We start from the raw sequence: 22,179 nt of genomic DNA on the forward strand, positions 1-22,179 counted from the left end.
GAATACCAGGCCACCTGACCTGCCTCTTGAGAAACCTATATGCAGGTCAGGAAGCAACAGTTAGAACTGGACATGGAACAACAGACTGGTTCCAAATAGGAAAAGAAGTATGTCAAGGCTGTATATTGTCACCCTGCTTATTTAACTTATATGCAGAGTACATCATGAGAAAAGCTGGGCTGGAAGAAGCACAAGCTGGAATCAAGATTGCTGGGAGAAATATCAATAACCTCAGATATGCAGATGACACCACCCTTATGGCAGAAAGTGAAGAGGAACTAAAGAGCCTCTTGATGAAAGTGAAAGAGGAGAGTGAAAAAGTTGGCTTAAAGCTCAGTATTCAGAAAACTAAGATCATGGCATCTGGTCCCATCACTTCACAGGAAATAGATGGGGAAACAGTGGAAATAGTGTCAGACTTTATTTTTGGGGGCTCGAAAATCACTGCAGATGGTGACTGCAGCCATGAAATTAAAAGACACTTACTCCTTGGAAGGAAAGTTATGACCAACCTAGACAGCATATTCAAAAGCAGAGACATTACTTTGCCAACAAAGGTCCATCTAGTCAAGGCTATGGTTTTTCCAGCGGTCATGTATGGATATGAGAGTTGGACTGCAAAGAAAGCTGAGCTCTGAAGAATAGATGCTTTTGAACTGTGGTGTTGGAGAAGACTCTTGAGAGTCCCTTGGACTGCAAGGAGATCCAACCAGTCCATTCTAAAGGAGATCAGTCCTGGGTGTTCTTTGGAAGGAATGATGCTAAAGCTGAAACTCCAGTACTTTGGCCACCTCATGTGAAGAGTTGACTCATTGGAAAAGACTCTGATGCTGGGAGAGATTGGGGGCAGGAGGAGAAGGGGACGACAGAGGATGAGATGGCTGGATGGCATCACCGACTCAATGGATGTGAGTTTGAGTGAACTCCAGGAGTTGGTGATGGACAGGGAGGCCTGGCGTGCTGCAATTCATGGGTCACAAAGAGTTGGACACGACTGAGCGACTGAACTGACTGACTGAACTGAGAGGTTTCACATTAGGAGGACTAATCACATTAGGTGTTAGCTTATTTGGGAACAAACCCATATTCATCTGCCTGCCAATCATCATGGATGGTGTTGAGAGTCTAGTCTTCTGATGCCTGTTTGACCTTGAATGGTCTGGAGATATTGCACTGGGAGTAGGAGATGGGGGTGGGGGGTGCTTGTTTGATTCGTAGATTCATCTCATGACCTTTTGAAATAGCATTTCTTTCTAGTTAGTTCAGAAGCTTTCTCTTCTGCTTTTGATTTTGCTGATTTGGTCAGTGGGAAAAAAAAATATTGCTAATAATCTCATTATTGCAGCTGTATTTTTAAATAAAGTAAGTAGATAGGAGATCAAGGCTGTTAACTTTAAACCATCATTTGGTAGCTATCAGTGTCTGGTTTAGCCTTTTAGGGTTGCTGTTCTTTCTCGGTTGATGAAACAGTCAAATATGCAAGAGTGTATTTCTCATCTTTGTTCCCATCTTTGTTGTTGGTTTCTCAGAGGATTACCATCTGCTACAAAAACATCCTTGGGTTGATGAATGGGTCATCCTCAGGTCCGGCTTTCTTTGTCTCTCTCCTCCCCTCTTCCGTCTCCTCCTCCTCTCGCTTCTTGCCCATGTGTCCGTCCTCAGTCTCATAAACACATCAAGTCTCTGTGTCTTTGATTGTTGAGGCCATGCTGGCAATTTCTGTTTTCTTCTTCTGTCAACGTCTCCAGGAGCAATGTGTGCACAAAGACAAAATGCCTTTCAGAGGAGGCTACATCCTCATTTCAGGACATCAGATTGAAGGCCGTTCAGCTGTACCTGATGCTGGTTCTCTCAGCAGCCTGGAGATTAACCTCTTCTAAGGCTCTGCGCTATTTTTGAGGTAGAGTCTGCAACAACATTAAAGCTAGAACCCATTAGGAAATCACTTTCATCATCTCTTCTTTTTCCAAATCAGGGCCTTTTTTTTTTTTTTCCTGATCTCCTAACCCTTTAATCTCCTTCGTAGCAGAACAAGAAGGCTGTTGATTTGTGTTTGTATCCAGTGAAGTCTGAATCCTTGATAACAGCTTTGGAAGACACCAAGATATTAGAGACCCATGTGGAGAGATGAATTTCATCTCGGGGTGGATGACTTAATGCCAAAGGTGTCCTGCTTTCCTTGGGCAGAACTGTCATTTTTTGGGTGGATGTAGTGAGAAGGAGGTTCAAACTTTCCAAAAGACAGACAGCAGAAAGCCTTCTGTTACATTATTTCTAAAGGCTTGAAGTTTTGAAGGGAAGAGATTTTGTTTTCCTCTCGGCTACACAATGGAGCTTTCAGAGAACCTCTTTTAAAAGGAATAGCTACAGCCTTTGTGTTGAAGGGTGTGCCTGTTGGCAGGGTCTGCTGATGCAGACAGACTGGCTGGTGATTAACAAAGGTCATTAGACTTTGGAATCCGGCAAGCAGAGTCGGATGGTATGTCTTCTGTGTGTGGAAGGACGACTCCCAAGAAGCCAAGGCATTCTGGAGGTTCCCCCCCTCCAGCACACCCCCAAAGGCTGCTGGAGAACAGGGTCATGTCCAGGAACGTCCTACAGTAACCAGGGCTGTGCTGGGATGAACGTACCAGCCCATCAATCATGGGATAAAAGAACCTTCGGGAGATCCTTGGTGAATGACATGTGAGGAGGAGAAAGGTGCTGCTTTTTCGGGAAGGAGTGAAAACAGTTCCTTCTTTGTTGAGAGGAGGAGGGCAGAGGAGGGGCCCAGACTGCTCCTCTCCTGTTTCCTCTGCCTGTCAGCCTGGCAGCATCCATCCCAGAGAAGCCATGTTGTGCTCGGAGGGGAAGCTCTGAGCTAAAATGGCCGCTCCTAAAGCTCAGAGGACTAGGGCAGCTTAGTGAGACTTAGAGCTTCAGTGACGCAGGAGCTCCTATCTCTTGAAAGTGTGATAAACACATTCAGCAGAGCTGTGGCTTGTTTGGCTGAGATGAAAGGACTAAGCTGGGGGGATGGGGAACGCACCCTGGATGATCCGCCTTTTTGCTGTGAAGTGTTCTAAATGCAGGAGTCGTCTGCACTATGGAAAAATTTGTTTTCAGGTCTAATGGGCTGTGCGAAAAGGAGAAGTGGGGTGGGGCGTCCGTGTCGGCTGTAATTTGATCCAGAGCTGATAGCAACCTCTTCCACACAATTTGGGTTGGTGCTGAGACAGAAAAAAGCTGGTGTGGCCCGGAACATGGAGGCTGAGTTAGCTGAAAAGAAGTCTGGTGCACAGTTCAGGGTTTATTGAAAAAGGAGAAACTGCTGGGTGAAAGGAGAGAAGGTAAATAAGTGCCTCTCGCCCTACAAGCGCAGGCTGTCCAGAGCTGGACTTGCCAGGAGTTATTTCCACAGGCTATCAGCAGGAGCATTCTTTCAGAGAAAATCCTCCTGTCATAGCTCCTTTCACTACATTGACAGATTCCTCGACTTTATTCCCCTTGCAGAAATAATTGATCTTTTACAATAAAAGTATAGGAAGGTGCTAAATACGATCAACATAGTGAAAGGTTTGGCTGTGGCTTTTGTGCTTGGACATCTGGTTCTAGATTACAGTGGCTTCGTAGAGTCTGCCATGAGCTCAGTGAAGTAACTCCGTCATTAGGATAATAACTGGGTATCTCGATTCAGGATATACATGAAGATGGGAAGGGCATGCCTTCTAATACATTTTTAACTTCTTAATGATGAGTCTCTCCATTGAGTTTATGGGAAGCTATGTGTATCTTTCAGTCACACAGTAAATAGCAGGGCAGAGGTGGCCAGGGCAAGTTTTGCCTTATTCGAAATCAGCTTCCCAGCTTTTTATGCCCAAGTACGCACTTCACATTCATAAAGGGGAAAAGTGGAAAAAGAGAAGGCCCTGCCTTAGAAGCCCTTCTTCCAAACCACATGTGTTTCTGTTGCCTTAGTGTGAATCGAGGTACCAAGGTGCAACTTGAAACTAGAAACTGGATTGTCATCTAGAGTTGGTTGTTTGAGAATCTCATGAGAAATATTTTATGACCTAATTAGATTGGAGAAGCTGTTAGGTTATAATTGGTAGGTAGTAAAAAGCAAATAACCATTTAGCTCATGAAAAAAAAAATACACTGTGTTAGAAAGGGAAGGAAGGAGGAGGTGTATCTTAATATCAGTTAAGACAGTAGAAGAATGAAACGTACAGTAAAAGCTTTTTCCACTGCTACTCTGAGGCTCCACACTGTTTCACATTTGGTGATAACACAATGATGTTCTTGTATTAAAACAGCTAATGAAGATTGAAGTTCACTCTTTCTTCTATATGGGCAGTCTCTTTACTTCTGAGAAGATTCCGGTTCAAAAAGAAAATAGGTCTCAGCCAGAATCAAAGTCAGTATAAACTTACCAAGAAATCCAAAATCAGTCAAGACATTCAAAAACTACAAAAACTTTTGCAGTATTAAGGGTTTTCTTGACAAATGGCATTTGAAGATATATCAAGCTAGAAAAAGTTTATCTTTTTTTTTTCCTCCTTTCTTTGAAGTTATGATGTCAAGGACACCATTCCTATTATGTCCGATTTCCTTTCTTTGACCACTGTTCCATCTGGAAAAGTCCAGTGAGAGAAACTGGCTGATACTGGAATTCTTCCGTTAGTGGACTCGTAGCCCCACCAGTTTGGGGGTATGCAATGAGTGCAGGCCTGAAGACGTTTTGTTCTGCCTTCTGCCCCAGGTTCCTAATGTGAGAGAGTAGACCCAGATGATGGAGGTGCTTCAGTGTGATGGCTGTGACTTCAGAGCCCCGTCTTATGAAGATCTCAAGGCGCACATCCAGGATGTCCACACGGCATTTCTGCAGCCGACAGACGTTGCTGAAGACAACGCGAATGAGTCACGATCTGGGTCCATGAATGCCAGTAACCAGACAGAGGTGGAGTTTTCATCTATAAAGGATGAATTTGCGATTGCAGAGGACTTAACAGGTAAATCTGTCCTAGGATTGACGCGTCTGGTGTATTTCACTACCCTCATCTATTTTGAGCCTATAGCTGTGGTTCTTTTTTTAAAATTTTTTGACAGGAAAGTAGGACTTACTGGTGGGCATGAGTAAGAAGGCGATAGCACCAAGACTCTCATGAGTGCAGAGCCTACCATTTGTCCAGAGGGCCACGATAAGGGGTGTATTTGACCGCACAGCCATCTGGGATGAGCCACTTTTCTGCACCATATTTCCAATTTGTCTGCAGGAAACTTAGTAAATCCCCACTTCCTGGAGGAGTGGCTCTTCTAGTGGCCTGGGAACTTGAACTTGGCCTTGTGGAGGGCCTCAATCACATACTCGTTGTTCTACAACTTGGTACGGATGGATATTATGACTTGGCCAACGTGAACCCTGGCCACTATGTCCTGGGGCTTTCTAAAGTCCCAGCACATACCCTGTCTGGAGCTTGGATTGGGGTTGGCATGCCAGTCAGGAATGTCCCCTGGAGGGGACTGTCTTCAGGTTCCTTAGAGCAACCTGTACAGGCAAAGGCTGTGTACCCTACTGAGGCAGCTGTAGCTATGGTTCTTGACATGCACAGCTCCTACAGAGTTTCTTGCTCCTTGTGAGCCATTTTTCTTTTTTATTTGGCTGCACCATACAACTTGAGGGATCTTGATTCCCTGCCTGGAGACTGAACCCAGGCCATGGCAGGGAAAGTACCAAGTCCTAAGCCCTGGAATCCCCCTTTGTGAGCCATGTTTGTGATTTGGGCATCATGTTTCTCTTGTTGAGTAGCCCAGGCAATAGTCCTTTCAGCTTCCTTATGTCTCTTCGCTTCCTTTCAATTTGGAGCATAAGGTAGTATCTTGGAAAGTTCTAGAATGAATATCGCAGTTTGTGAAACTTGCACAGCTCTGTGCGCATAGATAGCGATGAGGGGGGTCTTGCCCCTGAAGCCGAGCACTCTCTTCCATCCACGAGCGGCAACACGTGTATGTTCATTAACACTTTGTTACTACTCTTCAGGGCCTCATCTTGAAATGTTAGGCCTTTTGAATGTGATGTTTATTAATGAAGAATAATTGAAAAGCAAACTGGATTTGCATGATTGAGTTTCTTGATTTGCTTTTGCTTTGCTCTTCTCTTCCCACTTACCTTATGCTTTCTCTTTAGGTCAAAATGCAGCCGCATTGGGGACTGGAAGTTACTATGGCCATAGTCCAGGATATTACAGTCAGCATATTGCCCCTAATCCCAAACCAACAAACAAGTTTTTTCAATGCAAGTTTTGTGTACGCTACTTCAGGTCAAAAAACCTCCTCATTGAACACACTAGGAAGGTCCACGGAGCTCAAGCTGAAGGGAGTTCAGCCGGACCCCCTGTTCCAGGATCCTTAAATTATAATATCATGATGCATGAGGGATTTGGAAAGGTCTTCTCTTGCCAGTTTTGCACATACAAGTCACCAAGGAGGGCAAGAATAATTAAGCATCAGAAGATGTATCACAAAAACAATTTGAAGGAGACCACTGCTCCTCCCCCTGCCCCTGCTCCAATGCCAGACCCAGTGGTCCCACCCATGTCCCTGCAGGACCCCTGCAAGGAACTGCCAGCAGAGGTTGTGGAGCGCAGCATCTTAGAATCCATGGTCAAGCCACTGACCAAGTCTCGAGGCAACTTTTGCTGTGAGTGGTGCAGCTATCAGACCCCCCGCCGAGAACGCTGGTGTGACCACATGATGAAGAAGCACCGCAGTATGGTCAAGATCCTGTCCAGTCTCAGGCAGCAGCAAGAAGGGACAAATGTGCCTGAGGCGCAGAACAAGAACGACCTCAGCCCCACTTCTAACTCCACCTATCTGTCCATGAATGCTGCCAGCCGGGAGTTACCCAACACTAACGTCTCCAACTTCAGGGGCTCCATTGGCAACTCCATCATGAGACCCAATTCTTCTTCCACTTCCAAGTTTTCGCCCATGTCTTACCCTCAGATGAAGCCGAAGTCACCTCACAATTCTGGCCTCGTTAACTTGGCGGAGAGATCCCGTTACGGAATGCCCGACATGACCAATTCTGCTGACCTGGACACTAACAGCATGCTGAATGACTCTAGTTCTGATGAAGAGTTAAATGAAATAGACAGTGAAAATGGCTTAAATGCTATGGATCACCAGACAGTAGGCATGTCTGCAGAGCAGCTGATGGGCTCAGAGGGCAACAAATTATTGGAGACCAAGGGGATCCCGTTTAGAAGATTCATGAATAGGTTCCAGTGCCCCTTTTGTCCTTTCCTCACCATGCATCGACGTAGTATTTCCCGTCACATAGAAAACATCCACTTATCTGGAAAGACAGCCGTCTACAAATGTGATGAATGTCCGTTTACTTGCAAGAGCTCGTTAAAACTTGGGGCTCACAAACAGTGTCACACGGGTACCACATCAGATTGGGATGCTGTGAATTCCCAGAGTGAAGGCATTTCCTCCTCACTGAATGAAGGTGTCGTGTCTTATGAGAGCTCAAGCATCAATGGCAGAAAGTCGGGGGTCCTATTGGATCCCTTGCAGCAGCAACAGCCACCCCCGCCGCCGCCACCGCCACCACCACCACCTCCGTCACAGCCACAACCACCGCAGCTACAGTCGCCCCATCAGGTGCCACCCCAGCCCCAGCTGCCCCCGCCGCCTCCCCCGCCACCTGCGCAAGCCCCACCCCTGCACCCCTACAAGTGCACCATGTGTAATTACTCCACCACGACTCTGAAAGGGCTGCGAGTTCATCAGCAGCACAAACACTCTTTCTGCGACAACTTGCCAAAATTCGAGGGGCAGACCTCAAGCCTGCCATTGGACAGTGAGACAGACAGCCACCCCTCTTCCAGCAACACTGTGAAGAAAAGTCAGACCTCAATTCTTGGGTTGTCCTCCAAGAACAATTTTGTCGCCAAGGCCTCTAGGAAGCTCGCTAACGACTTTCCGCTCGACTTATCGCCCGTGAAGAAGAGGACCAGGATTGACGAGATAGCAAGCAACCTGCAGAGCAAAATAAACCAAACAAAACAGCAAGAAGATGCGGTGATCAACGTGGAAGATGACGAGGAGGAAGAGGAGGACAATGAAGTAGAGATTGAGGTGGAGCTGGACAGGGAGGAAGAGCCGCCGGAGCCCGTCCTGGAGGTGCCCACGCCCTTCTCTGCCCAGCAGATCTGGGCGAGAGATGCCCCTGAGCCCCCGAAGGAGCCCAACTTCAGAACTGTTGCCCATGATTACAATGCCACCAACGGGGCTGAAATAGAGCTCACCCTCTCTGAAGATGAAGAGGATTATTATGGCTCCTCCACCAACATGAAAGATCACCAGGTTTCCAATACTACTCTGCTCAACACCCAGACTCCTATCTACGCAAGTGAGCACAATAATGAAAATACCGACTTTAGTGACTCGGGAAGGCTTTATTATTGCAAACACTGTGACTTTAACAACAAATCTGCCCGGAGTGTCAGCACCCACTACCAGCGCATGCACCCGTACATTAAGTTCAGCTTCAGGTACATCTTGGACCCCAACGATCACAGTGCAGTGTACCGGTGCCTGGAATGCTACATCGATTACACCAACTTTGAAGACCTGCAGCAGCATTACGGCGAACACCACCCAGAAGCCATGAATGTCCTCAACTTTGACCACTCGGACCTGATTTACCGGTGTCGGTTTTGTTCCTACACAAGCCCGAACGTCCGAAGCCTGATGCCACATTACCAAAGAATGCATCCCACCGTGAAGATTAACAATGCCATGATATTTTCGAGCTACGTGGTGGAGCAGCAGGAGGGGCTAGGCACAGAATCCCAGACGCTGCGAGAGATCCTGAATTCGGCTCCGAAGAACATGGCCACGTCCACTCCCGTGGCCCGTGGTGGCGGTATGCCAGCTCCGTACCCCAAAAACACTCCTTCCAAGACCTTTCCTCCAGAATGTGAAAATCAGAAGGACCCCTCGGTCAACACCGTTGTCGTGTACGACTGTGACGTTTGCTCCTTCGCGAGCCCCAACATGCACTCTGTGTTGGTTCATTATCAGAAGAAACACCCAGAAGAAAAGGCTTCCTACTTTAGGATCCAGAAAACCATGCGAATGGTGTCTGTGGACAGGGGCTCCGCCCTTTCTCAGTTATCATTTGAGGTGGGTGCTCCAATGTCTCCCAAAATGTCCACCATGGGTTCCCCACCCCCCCCACAACCCCCGCCACCAGACCTCAGTACTGAGCTTTACTACTGCAAACACTGTTCCTACAGCAATCGGTCAGTTGTGGGAGTCCTTGTCCACTACCAGAAAAGACACCCAGAAATAAAGGTTACTGCCAAATATATCAGACAGGCTCCTCCCACAGCTGCAATGATGAGAGGGCCGGAGGGGCCCCATGGCTCCCCCCGGCCACCTGCCCCTATGCAACAGCTCAACCGGAGCAGCTCCGAGAGAGATGGCCCTCCCGTGGAGAATGAGATGTTTTTTTGCCAGCACTGTGATTATGGGAACCGGACGGTCAAAGGGGTCCTCATTCATTATCAGAAGAAGCACCGAGACTTCAAGGCCAATGCGGATGTGATCCGGCAGCACACAGCCACCATCCGAAGCCTCTGCGACCGCAACCAGAAGAAGCCTGCCAGCTGCATGCTGGTCTCCCCCTCAGGTGTGGAGCGGGACAAAACAAAATTGCGAGCGCTCAAGTGTAGGCAGTGCTCGTACACCTCCCCCTACTTTTATGCCCTGAGGAAGCATATCAAGAAAGACCACCCTGCCCTGAAGGCCACGGTCACGTCCATCATGCGATGGGCATTTCTAGATGGCTTGATAGAAGCTGGCTACCACTGCGAGTGGTGCATCTATTCCCACACAGAGCCAAGTGGTTTGCTCCTGCATTACCAAAGGAGGCACCCCGAGCATTACGTGGATTATACCTACATGGCCACCAAGCTCTGGGCGGGGCCAGACCCGTCCCCTCCCTCTCTCACTATGCCAGCTGAAGCCAAAACATACAGATGCAGAGACTGTGTTTTCGAAGCCCTCTCCATCTGGGACATCACCAATCACTACCAAGCATTCCACCCATGGGCCATGAACGGAGACGAGTCGGTGCTGCTGGATATCATCAAGGAGAAAGATGCCGTGGAGAATCCCATGTCTTCCTCTGAAGACCTGGTGGGCACTGTGAGTTGTGAAAACAGTATGCCTGGCCCGCTTGCCGAGCAGGAAGGCGAATGCCCTGAGGATGCCAGGCTTTCCCCTGAGAAGACCATCCAGCTTGCCTCAGTTAACCCCGCCATCTCCTCCACCCCATACCAGTGTACAGTGTGCCAGTCTGAATATAACAACCTGCACGGCCTTCTAACCCACTATGGGAAGAAGCACCCAGGCATGAAGGTGAAGGCTGCCGACTTTGCCCAGGACATCGATATCAACCCCGGCGCTGTCTACAAATGCAGGCACTGCCCTTATATCAACACCCGCATCCACGGGGTCCTGACCCACTACCAGAAGCGACATCCGTCCATCAAGGTGACCGCAGAGGACTTCGTGCATGACGTGGAGCAGTCCACCGACATAGCCCAGAACGACGTAGAGGAGACGAGCAGGATCTTCAAGCAAGGGTATGGCGCCTACCGCTGCAAACTGTGTCCCTACACACACGGCACTTTGGAGAAACTCAAAATCCACTATGAGAAGTACCACAACCAGCCGGAATTCGATGTCTTTTCCCAGTCGCCCCCGAAGCTGCCCATGTCCCTCGAGCCCGAGATAACCACTGAAGTGAGCCCCTCCCAGGTCTCGGTGACGGAGGACGAGGTGGGAGAGGAGCCTGTGTCCACGTCTCACTTTGCTACCTCGCACCTCGTGTCCCACACTGTGTTCCGGTGCCAGCTGTGCAAGTACTTCTGCTCCACGCGGAAGGGCATCGCCCGGCACTACCGCATCAAGCACAACAACGTGCGCGCCCAGCCCGAGGGCAAGAACAACCTCTTCAAGTGTGCCCTGTGTGCCTACACGAACCCCATCCGCAAAGGGCTGGCTGCCCACTACCAGAAGCGCCACGACATCGACGCCTACTACACCCATTGCCTGGCGGCCTCCAGAACCATCAGCGACAAGCCCAACAAGGTGATCATCCCGTCGCCGCCCAAGGATGACTCCCCGCCACTCAGCGAAGAGCTGCGGCGCGCCGTGGAGAAGAAGAAGTGCTCCCTGTGCGCCTTCCAGTCCTTCAGCAAGAAGGGCATCGTGTCCCATTACATGAAGCGCCACCCGGGGGTCTTTCCCAAGAAGCAGCACGCCAGCAAGCTAGGGGGCTACTTCACCGCGGTCTACGCTGACGAGCACGAGAAGCCGGTACTGATGGAAGATTCGGAAGAGAGAGGTGGCTTCGAGAAAGCCGAGGTGGAGGGAAACGAAGGGCAGGACATCGAGTGGCTCCCGTTCCGCTGCATCAAGTGCTTCAAGCTGTCCTTCAGCACGGCCGAGCTGCTGAGCATGCACTACACGGACCACCATAGCCGGGACCTCAAGAGGGACTTCGTCATCCTGTGCGGCGGCCCCCGGCTGCAGGGCTCCGCCTACCAGTGCAAGCACTGCGAGAGCAGACTGCAGAGCACCGCCGAGCTGACCTCGCACTTGAACATTCACAATGAGGAATTCCAGAAGCGTGCCAAACGTCAGGAGAGGAGGAAACAGCTTTTGAGCAAGCAGAAATATGCAGATGGTGCTTTTGCAGATTTCAAACAAGAGAGGGTAAGGATATGTTTTGATTTCCCTTCCCCCAGGAGGCCTCTCATCACTGGTGCCCACATGCACTTCTTCGCTGCCAGCCAAACCACTCCGGGCTTCCTAGTGACTTAGCTTGCCAGAGAGCTCAATAAGTCAATTAAACATTTCGAGCTTGATTATCTCCCCCATGCTCTGCTCACCCTTCTCCACAGCCCCAGTCCTCCTCCCTGTGGTCCCTCCCAAGGCTCCCCAGGGGAGGGTCGGGTGGTTTTCCTGTATTATCCGAGGCCTAGTTCACGACAACCGCTCGCTCTCTTAACCAAGGCAGTTGTGGGCCATCTCTCGTGTCCTTAGTGCTCAGCCATGCCTTGGTTTGCAGTGTCGGCTCCACGAACCAGACATCTCCAGGAGTAGATTTTTGTTTTTCTTTTTTTTTTTTGGTCAAGAAATTCACTCATGGCATAGCTCATGCAACGTTTCACCTGCGTAGTTGAACGATGGGTTTGAAAGCCAGATAACTGGGTGGCAGTGACGATGAGGCTTCTGCACCAAGAACTTCTCTCCTTACAAGTCATCACCTATTGGGGTTCCGGAGACTTTGCGTAGTCGGCAGCGCGCCTCGCCTCTGATGAATTCATTATGTAAAAATGCTCGCATATATCTCCCTTGGTTTTTAACCTGCTAATCTGCTGTAACATAAAATCTAGTAATCTGCAAGAATAAATGCCGGCCATTAGGGAGGGCTCGGAGTACTGATGGCTACCACTGTATTTTACCAGCCTTTTGGTCACTTAGAAGAGGTGCCAAAGATCAAGGAGAGGAAGGTGGTGGGCTACAAGTGTAAATTCTGTGTGGAAGTGCATCCGACGCTCCGAGCCATCTGCAACCACCTCCGCAAGCACGTCCAGTATGGCAGTGTCCCCGCCGTGTCCGCCGCCGTGAAGGTGAGCACTGGGAAGGTCTGGATGAGAAGTCTTGTGTGTGAGCCATTCGTGTTCCTAATCCACGCCGCTGCTCAGAGACACTCAGGAAAGGGTGTCCCAGATGTGGGCATTCCTGAGTTACACTGGGATCGGTCTGGCTTGTTTTGATTTCTTTACAGGTTGGATCCTCCTCATCTTCTGTGTCTCCACCCGGTTGCATTTCGATCTGGTTCCCTTCCACGCGGATAGTTCAGTGGAAACAGAAGATCCGGGCCTCAGGATACAGGAGGCTTTGGGTCACCTTTCTGTGCTGTGTTTGTTTGTGCTTCCAAGTGTTTCGAGCTCCTGAGAGGAGCCCCGTGGGTTCTCTCCCCATCCTCTTCTGCTCCTCCCAGCGCCTGACTTCTTGTCTGTCTTTCTCCTATGGTAATGATACAGAGATCCCAGGAGAATGTGTCTTTTAACTTCTTATTCTGGGTCCTCAGAGGAGCATTAAGAAACGTTAAATCTAAAACTGAAAGCCTTCAAGTCACAGTTGACCCTGTGAGCCCTTTGGCCTGATTTGTCTCCCCCATCCCCTTTCCCTATATGTTGCTGACAAGTGCCTCCCCTCTGCCTCCGACGTGTTATCAGGCCACCTGTTTTGAACATCACAATCTTAAATATTAGTCACTGTTTTAATAACCAAGCCGAAATCCCTGCTTTCTAGGATGTTGTTAGCCACTTCGAGCAGAGAAGTTAGTTCAGAGCTCTGCCCTATCTCTTTGGATACATGAATGTGTTTTTGTCATCGGCCCTTCCCGATCTTGCGTCCTGTTTTGCCATCGTGGCCTGGAGGTAAAGCTTCCGCTTTTCCCATTGAAGACTGGAGCCTTCCTGCTGGCGACACAGCCGTGAGTGGTGCTGGGACCAGCAGTGGCCATGTCCTTGCCCGCCATCCTGGTGTGTCCCAGCCTTGCGTCCCCCAGTCGCTCGAGGGAGACAGAGCACCTCTTCCTGTGTAATCAGTAATCCAAGGAACCACCTCGAAACACAAGCAACTTAAACCCAGGCTTCTCCTTAATTTTTGTGTTGACTATATAGTAGCCTTTGGTCAAGGGGTAATGTTACCATATGTGGGCTAGAGATGAGCATGGTGGCAAAGAGCTGGGTCTTTCTGTCTCCTTCCTCTCCTGAGGGTGTTCCAAGGCTCCTAAATGCCCAAACCATTCTGTTTTTCCTTCTTCCTGCCTCTCTTCCTTTCTCAGAGCCGTAACCCTAAGCTGCTTTGTATCAGTTTCAGTAGGATCCCAATTAGAATTTTCTTTGTAAGATGGGAGATAAGGGAGTGAACTGTCTTCAAAAGTGGGAGAGCCCCTCCCTCATAGTTCTCAGACAGTAGCAACCTATGTCCAGATGTTGCCCTCATATCACCACCACTGCATGAGGATGGCATTTGGGTGTGCCCTTCCTCTAGGGGGAGCCAGAGAGGCAGGGGAGGAAGCCTTACCACGAAATGCCGATGAGTTTGGGAGAATGAAGGGAGAGGAGGAGAGCTGGGGGCAATGATGTTGGATATTTATTTTGTTGGTGGGGCATGTGTGTGTGTGTGGTTCTCTTAGCAGGAGGCTGAAGACCCTTCCCACTTGTTCCTGGATGGACTGGAAGCAGCCAAAGATGCCACTGGCGCCCTGGTGGACCGGGTGGATGGTGAACACTGCTTGCTTGATGGAATGTTGGAGGATGAAACCCGGCCGGGGGGATACCATTGTAGTCAATGTGACAGAGTCCTGATGTCCATGCAGGGGCTGCGTTCTCATGAGAGGAGCCATCTGGCCCTGGCCATGTTTACCCGCGAGGACAAGTACAGCTGCCAGTATTGCTCCTTTGTTTCTGCTTTCAGGCACAAGTAAGTGCTCACCGAGTGCCCACAAGTGGTAACTGGGGAGGGGCGCGGAAGGCCCGAGAGGTTGGAGGAGTCTCGAGACCCCTGTCATGGTTCACGCCCACTGTTTAGCTGGCTATGTTACCTTGAGCCTCAGTCACCTCATCTGTCAAATGGGGCTGAGAACAGGAGACTGTTCACTTGATACCAGACTTGGCAAAATCAAGCATTTTTTAAAAAACTGGAGTGTACTTAATTTACAAGTTTGTGTTAAGTTTCAAGTATATAGCAAAATGATTCCGTAACACACACACACACATGCACAAATATGTACACATATTCTTTTTCAGATTCTTTTCCAGTATAGATTATTATTAATATAAGATATTGAGTATAGTTCCTTGTGCTTTACAATAGGTCCTTGTTTACGTATTTTATATATAATAGTGTGTACTTGTTAATCTCCCTACCCCGCCCCCAACTATCCCCTTTGGTAACCATAAGTTTGTTTTCTGTGTCCATGAATCTATTTCTGTTTTGTAAATAAATTCATTTATATCATTTTTTAATATTCCACATATAAGTAATATCATACGATGTTTTTGTCTGACTGACTTCACTTAGTATGATCATCTCTAGTTGCATCCATGTTGCTGCCAGTGTCATTATTTCATTCTTTTTTATGACTGAGTAACAATCCATTGTATACATATGCCACATCTCCTTTATTCATTTATCTGTCAGTGGAAATCTAGGTTGCTTCCGTGTCTTGGCTGTTGTGAATAGTGCTGTTGTGATCATTGGGGTGCATGTATCTTTTCTAATCAGAGTTTTCTAAATTGGGCATTTTTTAAAAAAATGACGGTTTGGGAGGAATTGCTATGATGTACACCAGGAAAGACCGGAGAGTACATGAGTTTACTGGTGCATCTGTCAAACATTCATCCAGAACCTAGTCATCATAAGAGGAAGTAAGTTTCCATTTGGGAAATTAAGTGGCTAAGGAGGTAAAATTAGGACTGCTAATCCATGTGACCAAAGAGTCATTGCTTGGCATTTAAAAAAAAAAAGACCTGCAATGGTAAAGAAGTTTATCGATGCTGGAGAGATGCTTGAAATGTAGTGGGGTTGGGAGAGGGAGCTTTCCACTCCTTGGCACAGCTTTGAAATTGCACGTTGGGTTTTTATGTGAGGCCATTCAGAGTGACGGGAAGAGGGATGTTTCTGAGATGCAACAACCTTTTGTTGCCTTTCTCTCACAACTGTATGAGAGAGAAATATTCAATAACACATTCTACAGTCTTGGATGAAGGTGGCTGATTGTGAGGCTGACATGCTGTTTATTTTTATCATAATTGAAAATAAATGATGGGCTGTTTGCTTCTTCAAAAAGATAAAGTGCTAGTTAGTGGTTGTTGAAAGGCAAGAAGAGGAGATGCTTCTACGGAGGTTAGGGAGGGTTGCAATGGCTTTTATGATTATACAGGACCTAGTATCTAATCTTTGTCATCAGACTCATGCCCTGGCCTCAAACTAGTGTAGTTCTCACCTGTTCAATAAATGTTTGTTGAACAGCGACTCTCTTTTCTGACACACAGAACCTCAGTAAGTTGTTGTGAATAAATGAATACGCTCTGTTGTAAATGCTTTGGGGGGAATATAAAGAATAGGACACGGTCGGTGGTCTAAGGGAACTCAGGGTCTAGTTGGATTATAAGTAAAGCAAGCATACAAATGACGGGGCAACATAATGCACATGTCTTTAAAAAATGTATCAATAAAATGCTACAAAGTTTCAAAGAAGAGAGATGGTACATCCACTTTTGAGGGATCAGGAAGATTTTATGGAACAGGGAGTTTTGGAGTCAAGTCTTCAAGAGGAAGGTAGGACTTCAAGAGTTTGGAAAGGACATACAGTATGAAAGGAAAGATGAGAGGCCAGGGTCCTGAGGAAGAAGGTGACGTTCAGAGGCACTCAGCTGGGGGTCCTGTTGGACTTTCTTGGGTGGGGGCCACAAGATATGCAGGATCTTAGTTTCCTGACCAGGTATCAAACCCATGCCTCCTGCAGTGGAAGCATGGAGTCCTAACCACTGGACCGCCAGGGAAGTCCTTGGTTGGACTAACTTTTAAGTGATACAGTGGAAGGTAAAGTCTGAATACTTGAGACCATATTTGGGATCTTTGAATGTGGAATGCATGCTTTGTAATTTACATTACTGGTCAAAGGAAGACTGTAATGAGTAGGACATCTTAATCACTGACATTTATCAAGCCTCACTCTGTGCCAGGCACTGTGCTAAGTGCCTTCAAGCATTATCTCATTTTATTCTCAGAACAGCCCTATGAAGTATGGTGCCATTATTATCTCCATTTATGGATAAGAGAAGTGAGGCCTTTTAATGTAGAGAAGTTGTGTAACTTGCCCAAGGCCACTCGGCTTATGAGTAATAGCTGGTGTTTGATCCCAGGCAGTCTGACTCCATCGCTTGTGCTTTTGAGTTGGGAAAAAAAAAATGGTGGAGACCAATTAGGAGGGTCATGATAGATAGCTGAGCCACCGGGTTAGAATGGAACTTTGGAAACAGTTAAGGGAAGGATGATCTTCATGGCTTGGAAAAATTGACTTCTTGGAGGGGAGATGGGACAGAGTACAGTACAATTGACATGGAGGTTTCCAGTCTGGTTGACTGACAGCATGGAAGTGTTCTTTCTAAACACAAGGAAATGAAGAGAATGTGTTTTGGATTAAAAAAAATAACAAAACCAACACTTCTGTTTCGGGTTGGTTGAGTTTAAGATAGCTGAAGGACATCCAGAAGGAGGTGTCCTGAGGCAAGGGAAAGTGCTGCTTAGGAGCTTGGGAGAACATTATATATTTAAATGCCAAGAAGTACCATTCCCATATGAGTCATTTAGAATGGAATCTAGTTCTCTGGGGCACTGATACAAATTAGAACATCTTCCCACACCTTGTTTGGTAGATTTATTATTTTTTTAACAGTAGTAATTATTATGAAATACTGGGAGTTGATTATAATAATTTCTGTATAAGTTGCTTCTGAAAGACTGGTATATAGCAAACATGGTTTTATCAGAAGGCAAGGCCAGCCTTTGGATCACGCAGCTTCCTGTAAACATGCCTGCCCTGGGCCTTCATATTTATAAAGACTTTGGAAACAGACAGCCCATCGCAGATAGTCCAGCTACTTTGAAAGCTCCCTGCCCTGCACAGGTGTTCATGGTGGAATTAAGATTTAAAAAGAAAGTCAGCCCTTTTTACATACAAAATTTCTCTAAATCTCGTTTTTGGGGGGGAGGTGGGGAATAAGTTCAAGGCCTCTTTGATAGACACTCCTCACTGACTGCAGAAAACTTAAATTTGTCTGTATTTTACCTTTTGTTTTTGGATGTCCTCTCCTACTTTGCAATGCTTTAGAGAAGGGAAAATAAGTCTACCAAGACCTATTTCCACTGCCATGTCTCTCAATCCAAAAACATTTTTGATTTCTTCCTTCCTTTAGCTTCCCCAACTCTTGCCAATCTTTTTTTTCCGGTTAAGTGCCATCCTTGGAAAGTAACAAAATTACTTTGAACAGCTTAGAAATGGGATTTCTGGAAAAGGGCAATGAGAAAATGTTGGATGCTGTTTTTAATCCTGTCATTTCCTTTTTTTTTTTTTTTCCTTCTACATCAAGTTTGGATCGCCATATGCAAACCCACCACGGACACCATAAACCATTCCGATGCAAACTCTGCTCCTTCAAGTCCTCCTACAACAGCCGGCTGAAGACACACGTCCTCAAAGCCCATGCTGGTGAGTTGTTGTTCGCTGTACACTCGTTCTCTGAATTTGAAATCCAGTAGTCTTTAATTTTAAAGAGGGAAATTTTAAGTCGCTTGCTCCATACACATGAGAATAAGCTTTCTTTGAAATCGTCATGTATTCAATTTTATCTCAATCTAATAAAAATTAAAGAATGGCCTAAAGGCAAAATAATACTGAGCTCCATGTCACCCATGTCATAGTCGATTCATTCAACTAGTATGTATCCACTAACAGATTTTTGCTACTCATGGCCTCTGTTTTTTTTTTAAGAGAAATTTCTAAATTACCTAGACTTTCTAATGGAAGTGCAAGAATTGGTACATCTACTAAAAGTAATTTCCAACTAAAATAAAGTTATAATCTTAGAAATGTTGAAAGGGGCAGAGAGAAACCAGGATATCTGAGATTTCTCCTGAGATGTCCTTAGATGCATTTCCATGCCCCAGATAAGAAGAGACTTTGGGTCCTGAGTGTCCAGGAGCTGTGCTGACTCTGTTACTCTGTCTTCTCATCGGGCTGGTTTCATGAACATCCCTTAACTACTAATAAGATGTGATATTAATCATCTTATTTAATCCTCAAAACAGCCCTAAAGAGGGTGGATGCTGTTGTCACTCTTCAGGTGAAGCTACCGAGACTCAAAATTAAATGTCCTGCTCATGTCCACCCTCATGACTCAGATGGTAAAGAATCCACCTGCAATGCAGGAGCCCCTGGTTTGATCCCTGGGTCAGGAAGATTCCCTGGAGAAGCAAATGGCTAGCCATTCCATTATTCTTGCCTGAAGAATTCCATGGCCAGAGGAACCTGGCAGGCTATACAGTCCGTGGGGTCGCAAAGAGTCGGACACGACTGAGCGACTGACACTTAACACTTTGTCAGCCACAGAGCCCGTTCACTAAGAATTTGACTCCAGAACAAAAACCAAACATCCTTGCACTCACATGGTGCTACCTCTCTCTGTTTTGCTCTTCTCTACTTGGAATATGATGGAGATGCCCACAGATAGCTAATCAGAACTCGGCCGAGAGAGGAAAGGCAGTGGCGAGGGGGCCCGGGGGCATTTCCCATGATTCCTCAGTCCTCTGAGAAGCCCAACTGCACATCGGCCTGTGGCGCCCTCTCAGAGGTGTTGACAGCCCTTCAGGAACTTGCTTCAAACACAGAGGGAAATTGGGGAGTCAAAACACTTTAGAATAGCTACCAATACTATCAGAGATTCTTCTAGAGATCAAGTCTTCTCCATGAGTTTCTTCAGCTAAGGATTTAGAATACTAGTTGAATTCTAGTTTTATATTGTTTACTTTTTTATTAGCGTATAATTGCTTTATAGTGTGCGTTAGTTTCTGCTGTACAATGAAGTGAATCAGCCCTATATAAACATATATCTCTTCCCTTTTGAACCTCCCTTCCACCCCTCCCCAACACGAATTCTAGCTTTAAATTTTTCAATCAGTTAGAACTTTCCCGTCTCATTTATTAAATTCCATTGTACGGTTATAAAAACTTGTCTCTTCATCCCCTGTTAGTATTTTTATATCTCCCAGAACATTTTACTAAAGTCCAAGGAGTAAGAGGCTTTGGGGATCAAACCACTCTTTCCTAACTGGTGTATACTGTAAATTATTCAGCTGGGACACCATCCTCAGAAGTTTTTCCTATAGATCTCAGCTTTGTCAAAAACACTTTACCAATGGGAGTTGGGTAAGTGATTTGGCCTGTGGGAAGGACTTAAAAATAAAGTGCCACAGGCTACACACTGACTCTAGGGCACTGAGCTGAAGCGTATAGTCTTGGGGCTGACCAAGCAGACTGGCCTTCTGTGCTCACTGGTTGGCAAGAAGAAAGCATCCAGAGAGAGTGGAAGCAACGTTATCTAGTTCTCTACACACCGTGGACCAGTGGTATCTATGACACAGCTCAAGTCAAGTCATTTTCCAAGAAGACTCTTGACTTGTCTGTTCTACTTGATAGACTTTATTTTAAAGGGTAAAACCAGATACCTGGATTGGAATTCTCTCTCAGGTTATGCCACTTATGACCACCCATCAAGGTTCATGTAGCCGTCTTTGCACTGAAAAATCGAGAAGTGAAATAAGAAGAGCAGTAGTATATAAAATGACATATATACTTATTATTTTAATTGTTTATTAAAATGTTTATTTATTTGGCGGTGCCTGGTCTTAGTTGCAGCATGTGGGATCTAGTTCTTTGACCAGGGATCAAACTTGGACCCCACCAGGGAGGGCCCTGTATTTCTTATGTTAGTAAATATCATTGTTCATGCCCAGCATTATCCTGTAGCTCCCAGGCCATGGTTTGCGGAGCATGGAATTGACTGATGTTCTTGTTTGGGTCCTCTGACTTCTTTGCGCTTCCCTTCTGCTTTGGGCTGTAGCATGTTGCATCGTTCAAGGTTTCGTGTGGGTCTCTTCAAGGCTTTCTTGGAAATGCAGGCTGTGGGGGTCATCAGTTGTAAGAAGGAGGCTGAATGCAGGACTTTGGATGCTGGGCTCGCCTCACATGAAACCACTCAGTAATTTTCCACTTAGTAATTAGGTGGCAGGAAGGTAACCATCACAACAGGGTGAGAGCGAGGATGGAGGCTTACCTGCTCTGCCTTGCCTTGCTCTAGTGAGCATTTGTCTGTAGCACATCAGCAGCATCGTCCTCAGTTCACATTCACTGGTCCTCTCCTCTGGATTTCACATTTTACCTTAAAAATACATTTTAAAAATACATGTTCGTTAGAGAAAATTTGAAAATGAAAGAAGAAATGCAGTAGCCATTCACAACCTTATTATCTAAAGACCACTGTTATTAATATTTGACAATATTTCCTTTCAGCCATTTCTTCTGTAATTATTTCTCATAGTTATGATTATAATTTAATGTATTATGCCTTTCTATTTATTTTTCTGAGTATCAGAATTTTATTTTCCTATGTATGACCAAATCTTTAAGAATTAATTTTAATGAATAGTAATTTATCAAGAAGATATACCCACATTTACTTAATCATTTCCCTGGGGTTGGAGACTTAAGTTGTTTCATCCCTTTTTTAAGCATAAATAATGTATATTTCTAAATAGAGATTTCTAAGTATTAATGGATATTTCCTTAATATAAACTCTCAGAAGTGGAATTATTGAATTTCAAGCCTGAGCTTTCTAAATTTGTTGTTGTTAAAAGCAAAATTGCTTTCTGAGTTGATTGTACCAGTGTTTGTCTGTCCAATGACGTATGCATGCACATTTTACACCCTGCAGTTCATTTAAAAGCTGGCTTAGGGCAAAAGTAAATCATATTCTCATTTAACTTGATCATAGTGATCTGTGCTGTATTTCAGTGGTATTAAAAACAATTAAAAGGAAAGTTCTTTTAGAAAACAAACTTATGGTTCCCAAGGAAAGAGGGGGGATAAATTGGAGATTGGGACTGACATGCACACTATTCTATTAGATAACTAATAAGAGCCTCCTACTGTTTAGCACAGGGAACTCTACTCATCACCCTAGAATGACCTATGTGGGAAAAGAATCTAAAAAAGAGTGGATATATATATATGTATAACTGATTCACTTCGCTGTACAACAGAAACACAACATTTTAAATCAACTATATTCCAATTAAAATTAATTTGAATAAAGCAAAAATACTTATTTCTACTTAGGGAAGTGAAAGTCGCTCAGTTGTGTCTGTTTGTAACCCCAAGGACTGTATGCTGCTGCTGCTGCTGCTAAGGCACTTCAGTCGTGTCCGACTCTGTGCGACCCCACAGACGGCAGCCCACCAGGCTCCCCCTTCCCTGG

The 22,179-nt window shown here is 46.2% G+C and overlaps 1 protein-coding gene across 10 annotated transcripts in view; it reads left to right on the forward strand.

Annotated features, from left to right (window-relative positions):
* ZNF462 (zinc finger protein 462) overlaps positions 1–22,179 on the forward strand; it is a 157,502-nt gene that overhangs the window by 55,719 nt on the left and 79,604 nt on the right. For 7 of the 10 annotated variants that reach the window (XR_009738197.1, XM_061426410.1, XM_061426412.1 and 4 more), the window contains 5 exons: positions 4,742–4,991; positions 6,167–11,775; positions 12,531–12,695; positions 14,276–14,562; positions 18,237–18,355. Coding sequence is in view for 9 of the 10 variants with exons in the window: in XM_061426410.1 (XP_061282394.1) it covers positions 4,769–4,991; positions 6,167–11,775; positions 12,531–12,695; positions 14,276–14,562; positions 18,237–18,355 (6,403 nt within the window). In the remaining variant the exon portion in view is untranslated. The remainder of the gene's footprint in view (positions 1–4,741; positions 4,992–6,166; positions 11,776–12,530; positions 12,696–14,275; positions 14,563–18,236; positions 18,356–22,179) is intronic. The other 3 variants (XM_061426415.1, XM_061426416.1, XM_061426417.1) reach the window with 3 other exon arrangements.

The sequence above is a fragment of the Bos javanicus genome, chromosome 8 (genome assembly GCF_032452875.1).
Source record: "Bos javanicus breed banteng chromosome 8, ARS-OSU_banteng_1.0, whole genome shotgun sequence".
Classification (NCBI taxonomy): Eukaryota; Metazoa; Chordata; class Mammalia; order Artiodactyla; family Bovidae; genus Bos; species Bos javanicus.